Source organism: Mesitornis unicolor, unplaced genomic scaffold (genome assembly GCF_000695765.1).
Source record: "Mesitornis unicolor isolate BGI_N332 unplaced genomic scaffold, ASM69576v1 scaffold4593, whole genome shotgun sequence".
Lineage (NCBI taxonomy): Eukaryota > Metazoa > Chordata > Aves > Mesitornithiformes > Mesitornithidae > Mesitornis > Mesitornis unicolor.
The window spans coordinates 32,093-53,698 of record NW_010173820.1 but is presented as its reverse complement, the minus strand read 5'-3'; the positions used below and the strand labels follow the sequence as shown (position 1 = coordinate 53,698).

The 21,606-nt window shown below is 38.2% G+C and overlaps 1 protein-coding gene across 1 annotated transcript; it reads left to right on the top strand.

Annotated features, from left to right (window-relative positions):
* The first annotated feature begins 5,057 nt into the window (after positions 1 to 5,057).
* On the top strand, positions 5,058 to 19,603 carry LOC104537833 (zinc finger transcription factor Trps1-like). Its single transcript, XM_010180842.1, has 3 exons — positions 5,058 to 5,263; positions 12,741 to 12,933; positions 18,315 to 19,603. The coding sequence occupies exons 1-3, from the start codon at positions 5,058 to 5,060 to the stop codon at positions 19,374 to 19,376; spliced, it is 1,461 nt and encodes a 486-aa protein (XP_010179144.1). The 3' UTR covers positions 19,377 to 19,603.
* Positions 19,604 to 21,606: the final 2,003 nt, after the last annotated feature.

The following is a 21,606-nucleotide window of genomic DNA, read 5'->3' as shown; positions in this document are numbered from 1 at the left end:
CTGATTTTACTATCAGGGTTTCACAGCCATGAAGTTTCCACAGCCATGTCCATTTCCATACGACTGGCCACGAAGGTGTGAAATTCTAGTCCATGACACAGAACCAAAAAATGTTTCCTATACATATATGTAGGAAATAAAGGCCCTTCTCTTCAGTTCCTGAAAGAGGGCTTTTGGCAAAGATGCCAATGAAATGGAAGATTTTTTTTTTTTCTCCTAGAAAAAAGGCATGTCATTATAAATGCTCCTTTCTGGTGTGTGTCTTTTCCCTTCTCATTTCCAAAGATTTTGAATATAGCTTGTGAGCAAGTAGCAGCTATGATTTTGTACAATATGTGTAAATTTAAAGGTTTCTTTTTACTTCAGAGTTGTGTACATGGCCCTTATGGAGGCTCGTTTCAAAATCAGTTGAATTGTGATGCTAGCAGGTGGAACGTAAAAGCGAAATGGTTTCCTGACCTTTTTTTCGCCTAAATAACAAAGTCTGATGTATTGATCAGTAGTACAGGACTAAATGGCTCCTCTTGGAGCCCACGCCCTGGCTCTGCACAAATCCATGAATGCTTCAGGCAACCCCACGGCCTTTGCCTCTCCAGTTACAGCATGGATGCAGCCACAGCTGCCAACGAGTGAGGCTGTGGAGCCGTTTCACTGACACCACTTTGTAAAGGAAGTGGAGGGCTTGTTTTACAAGGCATTTCTGCACAGTCAGCTTTATTTAAGAAGCCTCCAAAGGGTGTGAAGAATAAGTTAACTGTGGGCTTGCAGAAGGGTTTTGCCATGCCTCTCCTTCCAGCTTGGTGCTTGATTTCTTGAACGCTGTTTTCCAGTCCTTCGCAGCACTCTTGAACTGAAGCCTTTGCATGTGACAGGGTGGGCACATTTCTCCTTTGCCGTGCAGATCTCACGATGGAAAACCTCACTCAGAAATTATGTTTTCTCTCATCCTGCTCTTGTCAGGCTCCTCCCATTTAGGAGAAGGAGTGCCATCAGCAGTGAGCTCACCCAGCCACTTGCATGCAAAACAATTCCTTCGGTGAAATGCAATCTGGAGGAGCGATTCTGACAATGCAGGTTTTGAAGCTGATGTCTTAGGCATTTTAAGAACCATTTTCCTAAAGGCAAGGGAAAAATGAGACTGAGGGTGCTGGAAGCAGTGCTGTGCAGTTACAGGATGTGAATGAGTATGAAAAGTACAGAGGGCATGCCAGTTTCTAGGGCTGCAAAGGCAGAAAAGCCAAATCCTGCATGAATGTTATTAAGATAAATACTGTTTATTATTTTGTTGTTGTTGGTTTTTTTTTTAAATATCTCCCTACTGGGTGATTCTCAAAAAAAAAAAAGAGAGAGATTAAGGCAGTTTAGTTAATGAGGTTAAGCTTGATTAATAAGGGATTCAGAGTATTCGTTTGTGCACACCAGTTACCATGACTTCCTTTTTTCTTGTGCTATTAAATGCTCCTACTGCCTCTAGTATTGTATCAGGAAACACTTGTTTTTCTTTTTTTTTTTTTCCCCAACCTTTTGTTATGTCACAGATTTAAGGTCTTCAGTCATTATGCTGTGGCTCTGTCTTGAATTCCATGAAATGTTTCCTATCAGACTAGGAGACCATATGCCCATGTTGGCCTGAAATTCTCAGTGCATCATGTACCAGAAATAGAAGCTGGTAAAGATTCTTCAGAGATTGTGTTCACTTGTTCCAAAGACCTGGTTTGTTTATGGAAGGGATGCTTGCAGTACATAAACACTATTTAAGGGGAAATATCTCCAAAATGTAGAACAGTTCTCTTCTCCTCGTGTCAATGGTATTTTTAAGGTAAGCTGTGCAACACCCTATATTGAGTCTCATTTACATGTAGCCATTAGGATGTTGATAGAAAAGAGCAAGCAGAGAATAATTTTTTTAAAACCTAAATTAGATACTTTACTCAGTTCCTCATAAATATTCTGAAATTATTTACAGTGGAATTTAAAAGTAGGTTTCTCCATTTTTAGTAGCTGTACAGTTTTGCAGACTGCAATCTGCAACATTCAGTCTGGATGTTGGTCTATTTTAATTAATACTTTTATAGCCATGCATAAAAACTAAGACTAAAATGGATAGAATTTAATAGAACAAAAACAAGTTACAAACAATCTAGAGGGTCTCATTGAAGAAAGATTCACAGAATCCTTGAGTCTGGAGGGCAGCTCAGGGAGATCATTTGGTCCATCTCCACTGCTCAGAGCGAGGTCATCCAGGGTGCTCAGGGCTGTGTCCTGTCAGGTTTTGAATTTCTTCTAGGACGCACAGTCCACAGCCCCTCAGGGCAACCTGTTCCTGTCTTCAATCACTCTCACAGTTAAAAAAAAAAAATTCCTTTATGTTCACATGGCATTTCTTGTATTTCGATTTGTGTCTTTGCCTCTTGTCCTCTTACTGGGCACCACTGAGAAAAGCCTGGCTCCAACTTCTTTACTTCCCCTGTCAGGTCCATACTGATAAGATCCCACTGATCCTTCTCTTCTCCAGGCTATACATTTCTAGCCTCTCCTTATACGACAGATGTCCAAGTCCCTCAGTCATCTCTGTGGCCCTTCACTGGACTGTTTCCAGTACATCCATCTTTTTCTTTTGCTGGGGAGCCCAGCACTGGTCTCCAGATGTGGCCTCGGAAGGGCTGAGCAGAAGGAAGGATCACCTCCCGCAACCTGCTGGCAATACTTTGTCTAATGCAGCCCAGGAAACTTCTGTGGTACTTCTAGATTAATTAGCTTTAAAAACTATTTTTTAATTATTTTTTTTAATTTTTTTTTCAGGAGATACCTTCCTAGGTGGGTGTTGCGTTTGATCACAGCTCTAGTCTACTCTTACTTCCTAAAACGATCAAAAAAGAAGCCATCAAATGTTTTTGCTGGAAGTGGGATCACAGGACAAAATAAGATGATTATGTTGGAACCAACCACTTAGATACAGACTCTGCCTTATTGTGTTGTTATCTGGAAGTGTTTGGAATGGATTGGATTTGATGAAACTGTCCATTATAAAAAGGCCACTACTTTTCAATATTTACCACACCGTGGTATCTGGGATACCACAGTTTCTCCTTAAGCTCACAATAGGAAATAACTATGGTAATTGTGTGGTATGGGTTGGCAAATGTTGATTTTTCTGAATGGAAGTCATTCTAGCAACAGCACGTAACAAGATCAGCAATAAGACTGCAGTCCTGAGTGTATTGTAAATAATAGGTGGACATAGCTCACTTTGGATCCCACCCTAGTAACAGCTTTCTCAAGAGACTCAAATTATAGTTACTTCAGTTCCTGAACATGTATATGAGCTATACGGCCCATATGAAACATTTTCTTGTTATATTTTTTCTTTAATTAAAATTAATGGTCCTAAGGGGAATTTTTAAAGTACAAGTAACAGGTAAATTTTACCTCACTGCTTTTCACCAAGAAGTAGACAACTAATTGACATTTCCTCTCTGAGTCTTGAAGACTTCTGTGAAAACTTAAGATCCTCATTTGGTAACTGAATCAGAAATTTTTCTTCCAGTGTAGTTTCCAGATTTGGGGCGCAAATTTGGGAGGATGTAGATCAAAAGTCAGTGGGACTGAGGCTTCTAAGACACTTAATGGCTTTTGAAATTTTTACCCATGAGGAGCCTTTCCCCTGCTGATTTTGGCAGCCTTCAGCCAAAATCTACAAATGAGAGTTCCTCCTCTCAGCTGCTGGCTTTCTGAGCCATTTTCTATATAAATAGAGATCACGTGGACTTTAATAAGGTCAGGGAATGTTTTTTAAATGTCTGTGATTTTTTTTTCCCCTCAAAACTTAATTTTGCCCTTCTGATTTCGGTGGAAGTGGGAACAGATGCCAGAAGCTGAGAACTCCAGCAGCTTTCTGCTCACGCTTGCAGCGGAGCACTTGCGGGATTGGGACCCTCAATTACTATCACATGTAGAGTTACACATTGGCTCTTAACTGAGATCTGCAAATGCACTCTGGTTCTTCTACCAGGTCAAAGTGAGGGGTGTTTAAGGAAATATGGATAATAATAATCTTTGCTCCATTATTGTCCGTTCATTTGATGAGTGACATTACTTCATGAAAAAGGGGATACGTGGGGTGCCTTCTTGAACATAAATCCTCTGGCATTGATGCCTAAACTTCAGCACCTAATTCTGTGTTTAGGCACCTTCACAACTGGCTTTTTATCTCCGAAAGTGAGTCTGCCTATTGCAAAGTCTAACTACTGATTTAGATTTCCTGTTTGAGACAGCAGGGCTTGGATATTTTTGCCTTGTGCCAAGAAATGAGAAAGTCAGAAGCATTTCCAGTTTTCTCCATGTCTCTTTCAGTTCTCAGGGTACTACTTCTATCCACTTACTGATGAGATTAGCGGTCCAATTTTGTACATTTTGTACTGTAATGTTGTGTTTATAATTTCAAAAAATGCAAGAGACTCATAGTGACTTTTTTGTAGATTTGTTCTCTAACAGCGGCTGAGCTCATTTGGAAGCACACTGCGTTCGAGAAGGAGCAGCGCTCTGTGTGTGAGCACTGAGTTTTCAGACAGCCTCTTAGCATCGGAGCTGCTGAGTGGATCTGTTTCAGCAAAGTGCCAGTGGAGAAAGGCTTATATTATTTAGGGACAAGTATCGCAGTTCCCAAACCAGGCTCCCTCTGTCCTGCTTGTGAACGCTAATGCATCTACCTAACAATTTTTCTAAAAGGAATAGGATTATTCCTAAAATAGACTTCTTTTATTAATCTTAATGTTTGATTGCTTTGTGTAAGTACTGTGTTAAAATTACACGAGTGGTCAAGCTTATTTAGAAAAGTGGGAAGAAGTTCAGCCAGAAACTGAGCAATTTTTACAGCAGTTCCTAAAAAGGACTGATAAAACCTGTTGTGATACTGACATCATACTTCTGGTGAAGATGCTGAGAGATGCTGCTGGCAGCTTTTTACTGTGTTAGGTGCTAAACTGTGAAAAGAAAGCAGGACACAAATTTAGGCAGATCGTAGTTTAAACACTCGCAAGCACACCTCAGCAGAGATAATGCGTTACTTTGAGTCAATATACAGGAGGAAGGGAGAAAAATGGCGCTCCATCAGGGGGAAACAAAGACAATCAGGGCTTTCTTCTGAAGCAGCTGCAGCCAGTTCCACTAATGGAAGTGCAGGAGCAGAAACTGGCAGCACAAGGTATGCGTTCGTTTTTACAGATGGCAATGCAGACAAGTTGGTAATTGAGAAGGAAGTCGTGTACGTGAGCTGTTTGACGGGGGACAGCCCATTACAGTACTTTCCTGTGTAATTGCCTCAGTGAGTTATTGGAGACAGAATTTCTGTTCCTCTTGAATAGGTTTCAGTTGCTGCAAAATGACATCATTATTGTGAGGGAAATGCATGTTTCAAGGTTGCTTTTTTGTTTTTAGCTATTAGTGTTAATAAAACTTTTAAAATTAATTTTCTTGTTGCCTCCGTGGAGGTCTGTCTTGTACTGCTGGTAGTCAGTGGCAAAATACAGCACAAGCAAGATCATAGTGTGGTAGATGCTGTTTAAGGCAGTGGAAGAGATTTAAAGATGATCACCTTGTGTGAGTTGAAGGATAAGACCTCAAAAATACAATTTATCTAGTAAAAGATGGTTGAAGAAAACCGCTTTCTAAAAAATCATTCTTTATGTAGTATGATTAAATAAATATTTAACTCTTTGCAAACCAGACTAACATATAGTTCCACCAGAAAATATTTCTTGGTGTTCATTACAAATGCCTCATACCATAAATATGTGCATGTGCATTTACTTAGTCTGTGTATATGTATTTGGCCCAACAGAAGAACACATATATCTTTAACACACATTGTTTAAAAATCAATTGCCACTAACTATGGCAAGGAAGTCTGACCTGCAGAAAAAGTTTTTATTGTTTCGTATTTGTGCCATTCCAGATCTTGAGAGGGAAAAAGTGAAATTATCTTCCATCCCTGTTTGGATTAACAAGAAGATACACTGTGGACTACATAATTTTCACCAATAAATGCTCAAATCAATGAGAATTGATAAGTAACTGTAAAGTATATTGTGATTATTTATGTGATTCCATAGTTGCACCCTTAACAGGTGATTGAAGCGATGGTAAAATCCTGCCTGTGGAGCTGAGGCTCTGGCTGAAGGTTGGTGTCAGAGCCAGGTTCCCTTCCAGCACAGTGGCAAGGGCTGGGTGAGCTGGAGCTTGGGGGAGGAGGTAAAGGTAAGAAGGTGACGGTGGTCAGGAGATCCAACAGCCAGTGAGTTAGTGGCTTCTTCACATAGCTATGTTTTTCTTAATTTAATCATTCATTTTGATCAGCCATTGTTCTCCTTTGGTAGCAGTCATGACATCCTGAACTAATTCTTACTAAACTCTTCTTAGTAAGAAACAGCGAGATTGTAGTTTGCTGCCTGTTTATTGGGGTGGAGTTGGGTTTTTTGTGAGTTGTGAGTGCTGCTGTCTCTAAAGTAGCTTTAGAAAATACAAGGAAATGCTACAAATACTGGGGCAAAATCTACTCATCTGCATTTTTGCTGCTGGTAAAAAATAATTGCAGTTTACATGCACATTAAAATATTTACTCTCCCTAGGGGATCAGGGGTAAGATTCTGAAAGGCTGTGCTAGCAGTAATGTTTAATGTACTGCCTGGGTTTTTTCTTTCTCTAAAACCCTCTGATTCCTCCCATTAAAAGTTTGTAATACAGCATATATCATAAAAAGATGCTGTCACAATAGACCATTAAAAATTCCACTAAACCTTTTATATGAATTAGGTGTGTAATTTTAACTTTCCTCTTGGCATTTTTACTTTCTTTCTACCTTGCCTTTCCTAACCTCTTTCTTACGCGTCTTTCAAATACAGCTCTTTAATGTAATTGTTCTTGAAAATGTCTTAGATGAAGAGTTTGCATTTGGCACATTAAAATTACTTCAAGAGGCATCTGTTAACTCAAAGTTAAGGTTGAAAACAATTTCTACTTTAACACTCTGCTTTGTGTGTTTCGCTTTTTCTGACAAGTTACGCTTTGGGGCCGAAAATTTGCTGTGCCTGCTCTATTCCTGAAAGCTGTCCAAGTTATAAAGGGAAGAAAACCCAATGACTTTCTTTTTAATTTAGACATAGCTACAGCGAAAGCAAGTAAAATTTTAAAATGTGAAACTTTACAGGGACATAGTTGTGGGTGTTTTCATAGTTGAGAGAGACAGCGGTTTTGATTAAACAAATTTAGAAAGGTCTGGGAGCCTCTGCAGCCAAAAGAAATGAGGGCTGAAAGATTCTTTTCTCATCCTGAACAGAAGAAAGTCGCACTTACTCCAACATCCAGATGCTGCCTTGCTGCCCAGGTTTTAAACTTCAATTAATCTGAGCCTCACCAAAACTCAAGAGAATGAAATACCTCCTCATATCAGGAGGAGAATACCTGGAAAGACCTAGCAGGTGTGAAACATAAAACTCCTGAATACTCACGGCAGTGCAAACACAACACACACAGATGTAACCACGAGTGCGTTATAGTGTTTTCTGAACCGTGAGGTGGCAGCCTGGTGATTACAGGTATGAGAGCAGCTGTTTTATGCTGATCCTCTCCTCAGCGGGTCATCCAGCTCCTACCAAACCGAGCGTGTGCAGGCTTCCTGGCACCTCCCTTTTGGACCTCCCGTGTTGCCAGAGAGCATCCAGAGCCAGTGTTTTACCTTTTTTTCAGTGAGGCTTGTGTGGCTGTAGTCCCTGACTTTGTCATTGGAAATAGGTCAGACATATGCTTTTTCCTGGGTAACATTTATGATTTCTCTTCACCTTGTGTTCTGGAGCCACGATTACAATGTGCTCCGTTTCTAACAGGGTGGGGAAGCCAGAGATGGTAAAAAAATCCACTCAGGCTTCATCGTATTGTTTTGTGATGGGGAAGTGAAAGTAACCAGCAAAAAGACAAGTTTGTCGTGTCCAAAACCAAGAGGGTGATTTAAGAAAAATGCTTGGCTGGCACTTGTGGAGCCTATTTGAGTTTCTAAAAGCATCTTCTGGCAGAAATTTTGAAAACAGGATGTATTTGGCACTAGCAGAGTGTCAGGCACCATAGATTAGTCTAGCTAGCTAAAAAGCCGCAGTTCTTGAGCAGCATTTTTGGCTGTGCTTTTAAAATGTATCTTTTGCTACATGAAGTTCCACTGAAATAATAACTGAAAGTTCAATGCATTTTTAAATTTCTTTTATATATAACTGTGTAGTGTAATGATGCTTCTACATGGCTACAAAGTTTGAAATCATGTAAACTGTAGCGTCATCTTTTTAAAAACTGAAGCAGTTTTTATGAAAAAGAAGGGCCTGATCCTGTCAAGATGCCCGAGTGAATTACTTGTTATGGTATTCTTTCTGCTTTGTTGCTTAGCAGAAAGCACTGCTGGTAATGTCCTCATTTCAGTGTAGTGTTGGTAACCAGTGACAATCATTTAAGGAGTTAAAACAAAATAGGCATTTGGGCTTGACGGTGTGTGTACCAAGTTTCAGACTTGTTCAATTTGAAACGGTCAAGATATGAAACCATAAAAAATGTGAGTAAATACTCTGCATATCAAGGGTTGTTATGCAATTACATGCGTTCAGCATGGTTCTTACTGAGGGAAAACAGTTAGCAGAGAGTTCTACAAGACATGTTCAGTGAATAATTACAAACTTCCATAGCTTAGCTACATAAAAATAATAATCCACTTGTTGCTTTGCTACTATTAAAATACTAAAATGTGTGCATACTTTTTTTTTCCCCAGAGCAAAGCCACTATGACTGTAGATTTGTTAGAAAGTTTTTCTGAAAAGCTTGAAATCCCCTCTGCCCGCACTTCTCCAGTTTTGGCCAATCTCCAAATTATAAACAGCTGAACTGGTTTAAATAAAGTTTTCAGTACCGAAAAAGAAGAGAAAAAAAAGGTTACATCTAGGCTGACAAAAACATGTGCCAAGTTTCAACCCAATGTGTTTTGAGACAACTGTGATATTAAATGCCCAGGCCTAGGAACTGGAATGGAAATAGAGACAGGCTCTTTGCTGCCCTGGCCCTTCAGGATTTGAAATTGTAATACAGTGGTTATAAGGCTCCAGATGATTAAAGCTTGACTTAGTAGATACATGTTTTAGTTATTTAGTCCTTTTTGGCTTATTCTTCCAAGGATGTACAGGAAATTTTCATGGATAACTCCAGTTAGTACTAGTGACATTGATTGCAGACGGAAACCTTTTTATCTGTGGCTCAAACCCTCCCATGACCAGTTGTGTCAACTTACGTTTTCTGGGCTGATCTTAAGAGGTTATTTAACTGTGATAAGTATGTGTTCACGTTTGAAAGAGAGCAAAAGGATCCATAAAATATTTCTTGAAAATGCTGGCTAGGGTGGTGCTTCGCAGAGCACTTGAGCACATGGCTGGGTTTTATGGAGGCTGTGGGCCATAGCTGCTGCGCAGACTTCGCTGTATTGGAGCTCAAGTGCCTGTTCCTTTGCGAGAGTACCCAGAAAATCAGCATTATCAGCCAGTATTTTTGAGTGGTACGAACACTGAGTATGCAAAGCCAAACAGGCTCATGCAGAAGAATTATCATCACTAACAGGAGAAGTATCATCACTAATTAACATCAGATAATTTCTGTTGGCCAATAACTTATCTAAAACTCGGTGTATGGGAAGTAAAGGTCTAGGGTTTTGTTCTTTTTTTTTTTTCCTTTTTCTTTTAGAAACTATTGGTTTAAAAGAAGAGAACTACAGGCATTGTAGGCTTTTAAAAACAGCACCTCTTTTTTCTCAGGTGTATTTTGACAAGCAGGTCTGTTCTGTGGTTAGTGGAATCTGGGAATCAAGAATATTTAGTCCAATTCTGCCACAGTCCTGTTTCACCCAAGGAAATCTATTCTAAAGCTGTGTGCCCCCACTATTAAAAGCTATTTCATAACCAAAAAGCTCAACAAAGTAACAGTATTTAAGTTCTTCCAGAGGTGGTTTAATTCTTAATTTATTAGTATATGTAATCTATGTTGGAACATTTAGGTAAGGGAATAATCATTGCTGATTATTGTGAAAGGTCCTTAAATAATACAGAAATAAGAGAAGTTTAAGAAAGATAAGACGCAATGCTTAGATTAGCATGTAAAATGAATTTACACGCTTTGTGTTAAATTTAGGTCAGGAAGTTTAGCTGTGTTACTTTGAAATTTTAGGCTGATAGTTTGTAAGTACTAATTAAGCACAGGTATATGTTTTTTATGTGTAGCTACTACTAGGTATTTTGTAGACTGTTGTCAGCTGTATTCATTGTATTATTTCATTGCAACTAATGTCCAGATTGAATCAGATTATTCTTTAACAAACAGAGAAAAAATGAGTTACTTTTGTCAGTGCTTCAAAGATATACTACTTCCATAGCACTTAATGAAGATTTCAGTGTTATTACGTGTTCTGTCGCCATTCAGGTGTGTACAAATGCAGCATATAAACTAGACTGCTCTCTTAATATTTTAGAAGTCTTTCATGACTTTGCAGAGGGCATTTCCCAAACTCCAGGAATACAAACAGAAGTGAAAGTGTGGAAAGACTGACTTGGATTAAGACTCTGCTTGGTTAATACAGCACACCAAGAAGCCATAGGCCAGCAGACACAAAGTAGGAATGGAAAGGAACAGTTCTGCAGTTGTATCTGAATTCTGGCCATATACAGTCATTTCCACTTGGAAACTTCTCGCCCTTCAAGTGGACCAAATTTGAGTTAGTTAAGTGAAGCTTTTATTGCACTCTTAAGGAAAATATGTCAGCAGCCAGGTGAAGTTGTACAAGAATATGCAACCACAAAAAGAACTGGGAGCTTCAATTTACTTGTACTCGAGTGCACCTTCCCAGAGTGAGCTGCATTCTCCTCTGCACAACTAGTCAGATGTTTGCTGAAGGACATCAACAACCATTTAGTTCTCCCCTTAGCCAAATTGAGAAAAATGTAGTGTATTACTGCCTCTGATTTAAGAGACAAAGTAGGGGATGATGTAAGGATCTGAGAGGGAGATTATCTTGATTACAATCTTGATTTTATTTTATCACTTTAAAGTAGCACAAACTGCTGTACTAGTGAAATTGTGTTCTTGGTTTAAAAGGGCAATTGTTAGCCTGACTTTGTGCTCACTAAAAACATTTTCCCAATCTTGTTAAATTATTGCACTCATTTCAGATTTTTATGGCTGTGCTGCTTACCAACCCTCGTTTCTTTACGTTTCATTCATTTTTCGTGTATCAATGATTAATGGAGGATGTCGAACGTTAGAGTGAGCAGGCATCAGCAAATGCAAGATCATAATTAGTTTAGCTGACGAGGGCCTCTGATAGCACTTGCATCTGGATGGAAAAATTACCCTATAGGGAACTGGCTGCTCACCAGGTCTTTTTAGTGATACATTGTGAAACACCCGATGAATCAAATGCCCTTTCAATGCCAAGAAAGTGTTCCAGTCTTGAAGCCAAAATTATGTCTGCAGAAAGCTTTCCATTTGAAATGTATCAGAGGACAATTATAACCATTGTATTTTTTTGGCATGAACACCAGTCTTCTACAGTATGGACTAAAGTTAAATAAATTACTTAAATTTTATGAAACCCTGAAATTTTTACTTATAGTGTTAGTAATTTTTAATTTATAATAAAAATAGTTTTCACCCAGGCTGTTTTTCCCTGTACTAACCCATACTTATCTTAGATACTGAAGGTTTCTTCCTGATTTTTTCCTTTGCAAAAAGGGAACGGAGTTGAAATTCGGGTTTTCTTTTCAGCAAAAGAGTTCAATTTCCTGCTTATTAATATTTGTGCCCACAAACACAGCCTGACTTTTGTTTAAATGAGAAGTTTAATGAAATCATTACTCCATAGAAAGAATTTAATGAGCAATATTCATAAACGTGTCTACTTTTAAATATTCCTGAATCATTATGAAAGCTGGTGAATGCACAGCTCAGCCTGGTTAAAAATCAATTTGTAGTTAGGGAAGTTGTACTGTGCCTTTCTTTGCTTGACTAAAATAAAATAAATAAATCTGTCCATCGATGAGACAGTGTTTCCTGGAGTTTCGGATGAAGTTCCGAATGAAGGTCTCATTAAGAACACTGTACTTTTATTTGTTTGGCAGAGGTTACTTCTCGTCCCACACTGGGCTGTGGGAAATATATGTTATCTTACACTGATTTTGGAAGAAAGTGGGAAAGACTGGAAGTGAATATCATGTGTGCAATTAATGAAATATAATTACTGTTAAAGGAATTAGTGTGATACAGATATAAACTGTAATTAACTGGTGATGTTTCAGAATTCTTGTTGCAAATCACACTTTAAAATCGAGAAAACTAGAAAGAAATAATCTGTTGTGAAGGGTGATGAACAAACAGGAGAAGTTTACAGAATGTCCTCTGTCAACTTCCAGAGGGGTTTTTCAGAATTTGCTGTTTAGAAACCATCATTAAATGCACAAAACCTGAAGTTCAAAAAGTTAAAGCTGTTATTCTGAGAAGGCTTTGGTGTTTCACACACCTCATCCATCACTCTAGGGTTAATTGTAATGAAAATCAGTGGTGCCTATTAAGCACAATTGAACCTGACCTCATTATGGGCAGTGTGGTTTTATACTGTCATTGTTGCCAGTCTAGAGACAAAACTCCTGTGTTGATTTGTCCTAACTCCGCAGCTCATGTGACTCACCTCTGACCTGGTTTTTTTTCTGTGTTTTGTTGTTTTTTTTTTCTTCCCTATTTCAGAGACGTAGAGGCTCGGGTGTTTTTTGTGCCAATTGCCTGACCACAAAGACCTCTCTCTGGAGAAAGAATGCAAATGGTGGATATGTATGCAATGCGTGTGGCCTCTACCAGAAGCTTCACTCGGTAGGAAGAACTTACTGGTTTGTTCAGAAAAAAAGGGGTTGTACAGCTAAGCTGGGCAGCTGTGGTCTTGTCTGGTTGTGTGATTAGTACCACTCCCTGGCCTGCAGTTAATTTCCTAACAGGATTTTGCAGTATGGTCACTTTGGGATCAGATGTGATTCATTATGAAACAGGCTGGGATGCTGTGGGTAGATGTGTTTGAGATCACCAGTGATGCATTTAATTATTTTGATACAAAATAAGGGAAAAATTATTTTTTTTCTGGGAATACCATTTAAAGGCATACAATAAGTTGTGATGAAAACTCTCTAAATTCAAGAGCCCTCCTGTTCATAATAATAATTTTAAAAGATTCTTTAAGTTGTACATCACAACTATATCAAAATTGTTCCATACTGTAGTTTTTGGTTTTTTTCACTTCTCTTCCCCACTTTATTCTTGACAGTAAATTTCCTGGAGATAGAGGGTGGTGGGGTTTTTTGTTCTTTTTTCTGCAGTTCTTATGGTCTGCTGGAAGATTAGGAAATAACTCAATAAGGAAGCTACTCACCTGATGGCACTCATCACTTGGTGAGGGGAAGATTAATCATCTCTCAGGATCAGGCAGAGAATAAGTAATAATCATGGACTGTCTATATTGCTTTTCAACTTATTGACACTTGGCTTGATCCTGAAAGATGTTAAATACTCTGGTCCAGGTCCAGGAAAGCCATGCTTAAGTGTTTCCTTGGATCAGTGCCAAAATGCTCTGAATCTTTTAGGTTAAGACCCACTAGTTAAATATTATCCCCGCTGCCTTTAATGGAAGCACAGGGGAGAGTCAGGTGACAAAGATACAACTCTAATTAATTAATTTTTACAACATGCCCAAAAGTTTAAAAGTGTTACTATTTTTTATAAATGGAAACCGAGGCAACCTTTGGGAGTTTGCCAAGGCAACATAATGATTGAGGCTTAGAGCCCAAATCAGAAATCTATGTTTTGACTGAGAGGCATATTTTCTATAACTTTTTTCAGAAATTCGATTTTTTTCTTAAAAAAAAGCTACTTAGAAAACTATATTTCAAATGCATTAAGACTCCTAAGTGCCTATGCCTATTTCTTTTTCAATTTGAGGCATAAGCTTATAAATCAGTTAGTAGTTTCTGTGAATTTTACCCTTGGCCTTGTGTGTACAGGTTGTAAAACAATCCTGTTTACTCAAGATCCTGTCCAGCCCACTTAATAAAAAAGAAAAATATTCCAGTTTTCAATAGCAGCAAGACCATCACTGGTCTGAAAGATCAGTTCTGCTTGCTGTGTGCTCTCAGAGGTCAATAGAGAGTTTTAAGCTCCAGAACAACCCAGACAGTTGGGCAGCATCTGAGCAGAAGACAGACTAATCCATAATCTCTGGCCAGCATCATGGTCGAGTTCTGCTGACAGTATCATCTTTCTGGAGATCTCTCAAAGTTCTAGATAAAATGTCTAATTCAAGGAAATTGATCAGTGATAAGCATCCACAAAGATTTTAAGGCAGATGGTTTGGCTTTTTAATGTTAATTTGACATTTGAGTCCAGTTGTTTGTAGAACTTCTGTTCGCCGCCCTCATTTTCCCTTTTATGGATATACTTTGCTAAACTTACTGTATAGATAAAAGCTGCCTGAATTAGTTTTGAATACAAACATGTAGCTCAGATAATTCTTACGAAGCAGTAGAAGCAAACTAGTGAGCTTCCAACAATCATAATTAGCAGTACAATGTCAAACTTTATTTTATGCATCTAGAAAGCAAAAAGCTGACACTATCTATTAGCTCCAATATTCAAGCATGGCAATTACCTGTCATTCAGTGGACATTTGACATTAATATCTTCAACTGAACTTTCACTAAACAAATGCAAAGAATTTAATTAAGCCTCCACTCTACTGTGGTATGCTGGCAACTCCATCGTAAGTTAGAGTCTGAAATAGTCAAACAAATCTCTCCTCTGGGACACCTTTTGAGACAGTCCCATGCAAAGGGATGCTCTTTAGACTGGCACCTTACTTTTATCTGACAGTTTCTTTTATCTGTCTGCATGTCTAGCTAGCTATCTCTTAATGAAAAATTACATTGTCATGGTGTTTGTCAGGTAGTTTTTGAATTAAGGAGTCTAGGATGATGCAGTTATTAGATAAAGATCTGAAACTATAAAAATTCAAGAGAACAGAACTGGTCCCTTCTGTGGGCCACCAGTTAAAATAAATTATGCTACACAGATTAATAAAATTCACCTATTGTAAGTCTGCACATTTCATACCTCCCTTCTGATTGGATTATGACTATATAGATCTACTGTCCTCATTACCTCAAGAATGTATAAAATACACTAATCTCTAAGGTCCCTTTTTAGTTATATGTAATAAGAAGAAAACTCTATGGTCTGTCAGATGCTACCAGGTGGTAGTGACTAACAAATGTTAACATGGTAGTGGTTTCTGCTATGAGTCACATTTCCATTTCTATGATACCCTTGAATAATGTTTCAACATATTTTCAAAAATATCCAGTCTATCTAGGGTCATTTACATGTAACTTTCCAGATTTTTCACATTTCTGTCCTCTAATGCAGAAAACTGTATTAAGACATGTGTAATAATATTCCAACAGTCAATTATTAAAATAGTTTTAGTGAAAAAAATGCTTCTGGTTCACTGCAAATGTATATACAATGTTCATGTTTTCTGACAGAAAAAGGTACATACCTTATCTCCCAAGAATCATGAATTTGGCCATTGTAGTGTTATTCCACATTTTTAATAGCTGTAACTTGATCATGGAAAAGTAGATTTTTTCCATAGTGATTCCTTGGCCACATCCTCAGATTCCTTTAATGAGGAGTTACAGGATATTATTCTAGGATTAGACATATGTGATCTTGTAGTGGAGGGATCACCCCAATTTCCCTTGGTATCTAGGAAGTGTAATTACAGTAATTTACTGAACTATTTGTTGAATTCTGTGGGGTTTTTTTGAAGTTACTCATATATTTGGGGTAGGGAGATTGCCAATTGATACCAAGATGACAAAAATAATCTTTGTGATTGCACTCAGTATGTTATGTATAACATATAATTAAGGATCTGACATAGGGCATTTTAAAAATAAGTTCTGGTCATGTCTCCACTAAATTTAGTGCTCCACTGAAAGTGAAGAAGAGACCTTAAACTTTTCTGCCTGCCCCAGTTGCAACCAAATAGTGTATTTCTATCTGCACCTTGTTAATATGAGTTAGAAAAATGTGAGTAGCTTTACTCGGCTGAGTTGCCTGTTTTAATCAGCTAAAGACTAGTCAGGTGAATACAATCATTTGCACGCTGAAGAATTTTTAGCTTGGACCTACAGCCTTTAAGTCCTAATGGCACATAATTTGGAAGAGCCTGAGCTACAAACAAGTGTGTCAGGGTCCTTAATCACAGGTGTGAAGATGTTTCTTTTAACTGCTTTCAAGACTTCATACCTGTAGCATGAAGAGTAAGACTGAAAGTATTGCCAAACTACTGAAGGGTTATCTGGAAGCCACATGGAAGTGCTCTCTACTGTATAAATAGAAGTTTAATAAGAGCAACATCAACAACATTGTAAGATCTCACATCATGTGAGTATGCCAGCGTTACAATTTTCATAAAAAGGGGAGGAAATTACACCAAGCTGGTAATAAAGAGAATATGTGTATGCATATTAATTGGCTATTGATTCTGCAGACTATAAGCTTTATTTACATAGAATTTATACAGAAAATACTCTAATTTTATCTAATCATGATTTTGCCTCAACTTTGCTCAGTTTGAGGAGTCTGGTTCAAGGAGCTTTTTTTCTGCTAAGTTTAAATTTTGCTTATTAAAAATCTAAATCAAAGTGTATATTACTTCTAATTTAGAGATGTAATAGAAAGTAAAATCTTAACAAGTAGCTGCATCTACCTAAAGCACTGCATTAAGAAAATAAAAGGGAAATAAAAAGGTGAAGGAGGAGAGGAAGATGGCAAGTCAAGAGAGAAACTAGATCTGTACAAATAGTAGAGTGAGTGTGTTTCCAGCTCTGAATATTTTTATATTATTCCAAAGCTATGAATATATATAAATTATGTTACATTCAAGGTACAAATTGTTTTGGGTATTGACTGTAGGCCAAAATTTAATTTGCACTTTAAAACAAAGTTAAAAAAGAAAATTTCCAAATAAACGTATAAGTGGAATACTGTATGGGGCACTTTTCTGGCCTCTAACCAAAATAGGATTATGTGTGCATTTGGATGAGACAAATGGCAACTGCCAGCACACCAAACTGAATGACTTTTAGGTAGTTTTTGTTGTTTTAACATCTGCCCAGTAGAGCAACACATACCAACACTACAGCACCATCTTTCATTCACATACCATGGGCTTCCTGTTGAGGGGCCTTTCGAAGAGGCCTGGTTGCTGTCCTTCCTCAAACTACTTTTTTTTTCTTCATGCAAATGTATTTTTGGTTTTCATCTAAATAGGCCATCTACCCTGACCTGGTGTAGTGCAGTAGCAAATGGAAACAGAAGTCCTCACTTGATTCTGGCCTCTGCCGCTTCTTCGATGCTTTTTTCCCACCTTCAGGGATGCCTTCTCTCCCTCATGATTGACTAGCACATTATCAGTTACATTTAGAAAGAAATACAGCAGGGATAAAGGAGGGGGAGTTGGTACCAAAGTCCCAGGTAGACCTTTTAGTGCTTAGGAAAACATTTTTCCTGGGCTTTCTTCTTCATCTTTCTTAGTTCCTTTCCAGCCACCATCATCCCACTCACCATCACAGTGAACCTGCTGCCCTTCTACTAGGTGATGACACTGGTGGTCAGCAAGCCATGTATTTGCTTGTGCTTTCTATCTGTGTCAAAGAAGGGGGTGGGTATCAAGGTAAGCATCACCCAGTTCTTGTCATAGTGTGATCTGTGTGAACGTCTGATCTGGTGACATAGTGGACAGGACCATGTGTCTTCCACCTCATCCCCAGCTCTCAGCACCCTCTTTCAGCATGTCTCCCCCAGGATATTTCGGGAGGAGGGGGTAATAAATGCTTTGACATCTTGGATACTTCATGGCCCAGTGAACAGGTATAGTATGTCTTAGGCAGTTGACTTAGTTTTGATAAAACAAACCAATTAATAGTTTACTTTTAACATGAGGGGCAAGGAAGCAGCGTTTCGGTTAAAATTTGGTCATTCCCATAAAATTGCAGAATCGCAGAATGGTTTGGGTTGGAAGGGATCTTCATAATATAGCTCTTCATGAAAGAAAAGATAAATTTGTGTGAGCATGGTTTCGCAGATTTGTTTAATGCCTCTTTCTTTTTTCCTTTTGTTCCTTATGTGTGTGTTCCATGCAGACTCCCAGGCCTTTAAACATCATTAAGCAGAACAATGGTGAGCAAATCATTAGGAGACGAACAAGAAAGCGCCTTAACCCAGAGGCACTTCAGGCTGAGCAGCTAAACAAACAGCAGAGGGGTAGCAGTGAGGAGCAAGTCAATGGAAGCCCCTTAGAGAGGAGGTCAGAGGATCATTTACCCGAAGGTCATCAGAGAGAAATTCAGCTTCCCAGCCTCAGTAAATATGAGGCCCCAGGTTCATTGACTAAAAGCCATTCTGCTCAGCAGCCAATATTGGTCAGCCAAACTCTGGATATTCACAAAAGGATGCAACCTTTGCACATTCAGATAAAAAGTCCTCAGGAAAGTACTGGAGACCCAGGAAACAGTTCATCGATATCAGAAGGGAAAGGAAGCTCAGAGAGAGGCAGCCCAATAGAGAAATATATGAGACCTGCGAAACACCCAAACTATTCGCCACCTGGAAGCCCGATTGAAAAATACCAGTACCCACTTTTTGGACTTCCGTTTGTACACAATGACTTTCAGAGTGAAGCTGACTGGCTGAGATTCTGGAGTAAATATAAGCTGTCTGTTCCTGGGAATCCACACTACTTGAGTCATGTGCCTGGCCTACCAAATCCTTGCCAAAACTATGTGCCTTATCCCACCTTTAATCTGCCTCCTCATTTTTCAGCTGTTGGATCAGACAATGACATTCCTCTAGATTTGGCGATAAAGCATTCCAGACCTGGGCCAACTGCAAATGGTGCCTCCAAGGAAAAGAGTAAGGCACCACCAAATGTAAAAAATGAAGGTCCCTTGAATGTAGTGAAAACAGAGAAAGTGGATAGAAGTACTCAAGATGAACTTTCTACCAAGTGTGTGCACTGTGGCATTGTCTTTCTGGATGAAGTGATGTATGCTTTGCATATGAGTTGCCATGGTGACAGTGGACCTTTCCAGTGCAGCATATGCCAGCATCTTTGCACGGACAAGTATGATTTCACAACTCACATCCAGAGGGGCTTACACAGGAACAATGCACAAGCTGAAAAGAATGGAAAACCTAAAGAGTAAACCTTAGCACTTAGCACAATTAAACAGAAATAGGTTTCCTTGATGGGAATTCAATAGCTTGTAATGTCTTGTGAAGACCTATAAAGCACTTCATATAGAGAGCATGCCTTATCCAATATTAAATCCCTTGTTCTTTTCTTTTTTTTTTCTTTTTCTTCTTTATTTTTTTCCTTTCTTCTGTTTTTCTGTTGGGTTTTTTTTCCCCTTTTAAATGAGTGGGTTACCAAGAAAAAAAGAACAGTTGGATGGTGGCCAGAATGGGGAGAAGATATGGGACATGGCCCACCAAAGCTAGCCAGAATGCAGTGAAACATGGCAAATAACCTTGAAAAAACTTTACCGGACAATTAATACCTTTGCCATTGTGTAAGAGACATAACTGGCAAGAATGCAAAGAAGTGTATATGTATATACTGCTGCAGGGGTATAGTGAACATATGCACATTGTATATAAGAACTAGACTTGTTAAATATACAGATGTTAAAAGATCATTTTCTTTTCTTTAATTTGGGCTAATTTCTGCCCTACAACATGCCTTAGGATCACTTTGTCCTCAAAGCTTTGGCAGCGATTTCATCTAGGCATTTCTCAGACTCAGCTGATTTTTAGCTACCATTATCACTACATTCTTTCTGACACACGTTAGTGTAGGAAAACCATTTTGTGCAAGTGAAGTCTCTAATACAGAAGCCACACTCGAGGTGTAATTTGCATAGAACAAGGTAACCTGCTGTATTTTATTTTAATATATTTTTAATATATTACCTTTCTAAACCTTAAAGTCTAAGGTTACTTCTCCACAGGCTTAACATTACTATACATACCAGTCAATCCCTTCAGTAGACTTATACCAGCTTTTGCTAAGTAGCATTAAATGTCTTCATAGTACTTTTTAATACTTAAAGCTTTGTAAAAACTATCCATGAAGGGAAAGCTCCTCAGCATAACTGCTCAGGGAAATAGGGCTAAATAACTAAATATTAAATAATTGGTTAAAGGTGCTGTTAGACGAGCCTCCATGCTTGCTACAAGGGTGTACAAGAACTGACTTTAATCATTTTCATTATAGCGTCCCAACCAGTAGTTTATTATTTTGCCACAGGGATGTAGAAGATATTACAAGCTACTGGATGCACTGTCAGATTAACTTATTTCATTAAAGAAGTTGGGAGGACAAATAGAAAAAACCTTATTTTTCTAGTAAATATTAATGTATTACATTTCAAATAATGGTGCCTGACATATTGAATAATTATTTTCTACAGTGTACGTATGCAACAAAGATATTCCATCATGCATTAGAGTCAGTTCTGGCTCTGCCTCGCTGTTTACATTTGCAAATGTAGCAAACAAGGTAATGAAGCAACTATTTCTATTGCAGTAGGTATCTTTTTTTCTGTGTGTGTGCATTAAAGTTGTAAACGATAACATGAAATGAATGAAATTTGTTGATATTAATGGTATGGAGAAACACGAAGGAAATGAAAATATTTTTATGCCTACTTAGGAAAAAAAGGGTAGCACTATTCATTCCAAGTACTTTTGTATTCTTAAGCTCTTAACTCACATTGTTATGCTTAAAATGATAAACATATATCCTCTTTTTATTGCTTTGTGTTTCAGAAGAAACATTTCAGAAATTATTTTGATAAGTGCTGTTTGACGATGCAGCATTGATGTTTTATTGCATTCTGTAGTAGCATTGCACTCCATTTTTACAATATTACGCAGTTGCTTTTTGTTTTGTTTGGGTTTGTTTCTTTTTCGCAGTGCAGGGTCTTAGTTCCTTATGGTTGGATGGCAGGTGTAGCTCAGCTGGTTCATGAATGTTACAGCGAATGAAGTTTAAAATGTCTTTCTGATATTATGTTGTCTTTTATTTCTCCATTCGTGCATTTTATTTTTTAAAATGTTCTATAAAAAATATCTCTGGACTAAGTCCTCACTTGAGATTATATGTAAAGGGTCCTATTCTGATCTCACTTACGTGCCGCCTTTCTCAGATTTTCATGTAATTGAAACTAAAGCATGATAAAAAAAAAATGTTCTTGTATTTAACTTACCTGACTCTCACCACTCTCCCTTCTTGAATTTGGTGCACTTGTAAGATACTTAACCAGTTAGATAGGGAGGTGGAAGATAAAAAGAGAGATGATAGAAGATGTCTTACAGGGGTTGGTAAAAGGAAACCTAGGGAGGAACAGGCCTAAACGTTCAGCACTTTGATAG

What these genes read in the sequence shown, in the direction of transcription:
- LOC104537833 (XM_010180842.1), top strand. Translation starts at nt 5,058, where the DNA reads ATGCGTTACTTTGAGTCAATATACAGGAGGAAGGGAGAAAAATGGCGC. An exon ending in GTAATTGAGAAGGAAGTCGT is followed by an intron (nt 5,264 to 12,740) that starts GTACGTGAGCTG and finishes CTAACTCCGCAG; the next exon opens with CTCATGTGACTCACCTCTGA. An exon ending in TCTACCAGAAGCTTCACTCG is followed by an intron (nt 12,934 to 18,314) that starts GTAGGAAGAACT and finishes TGTTCCATGCAG; the next exon opens with ACTCCCAGGCCTTTAAACAT.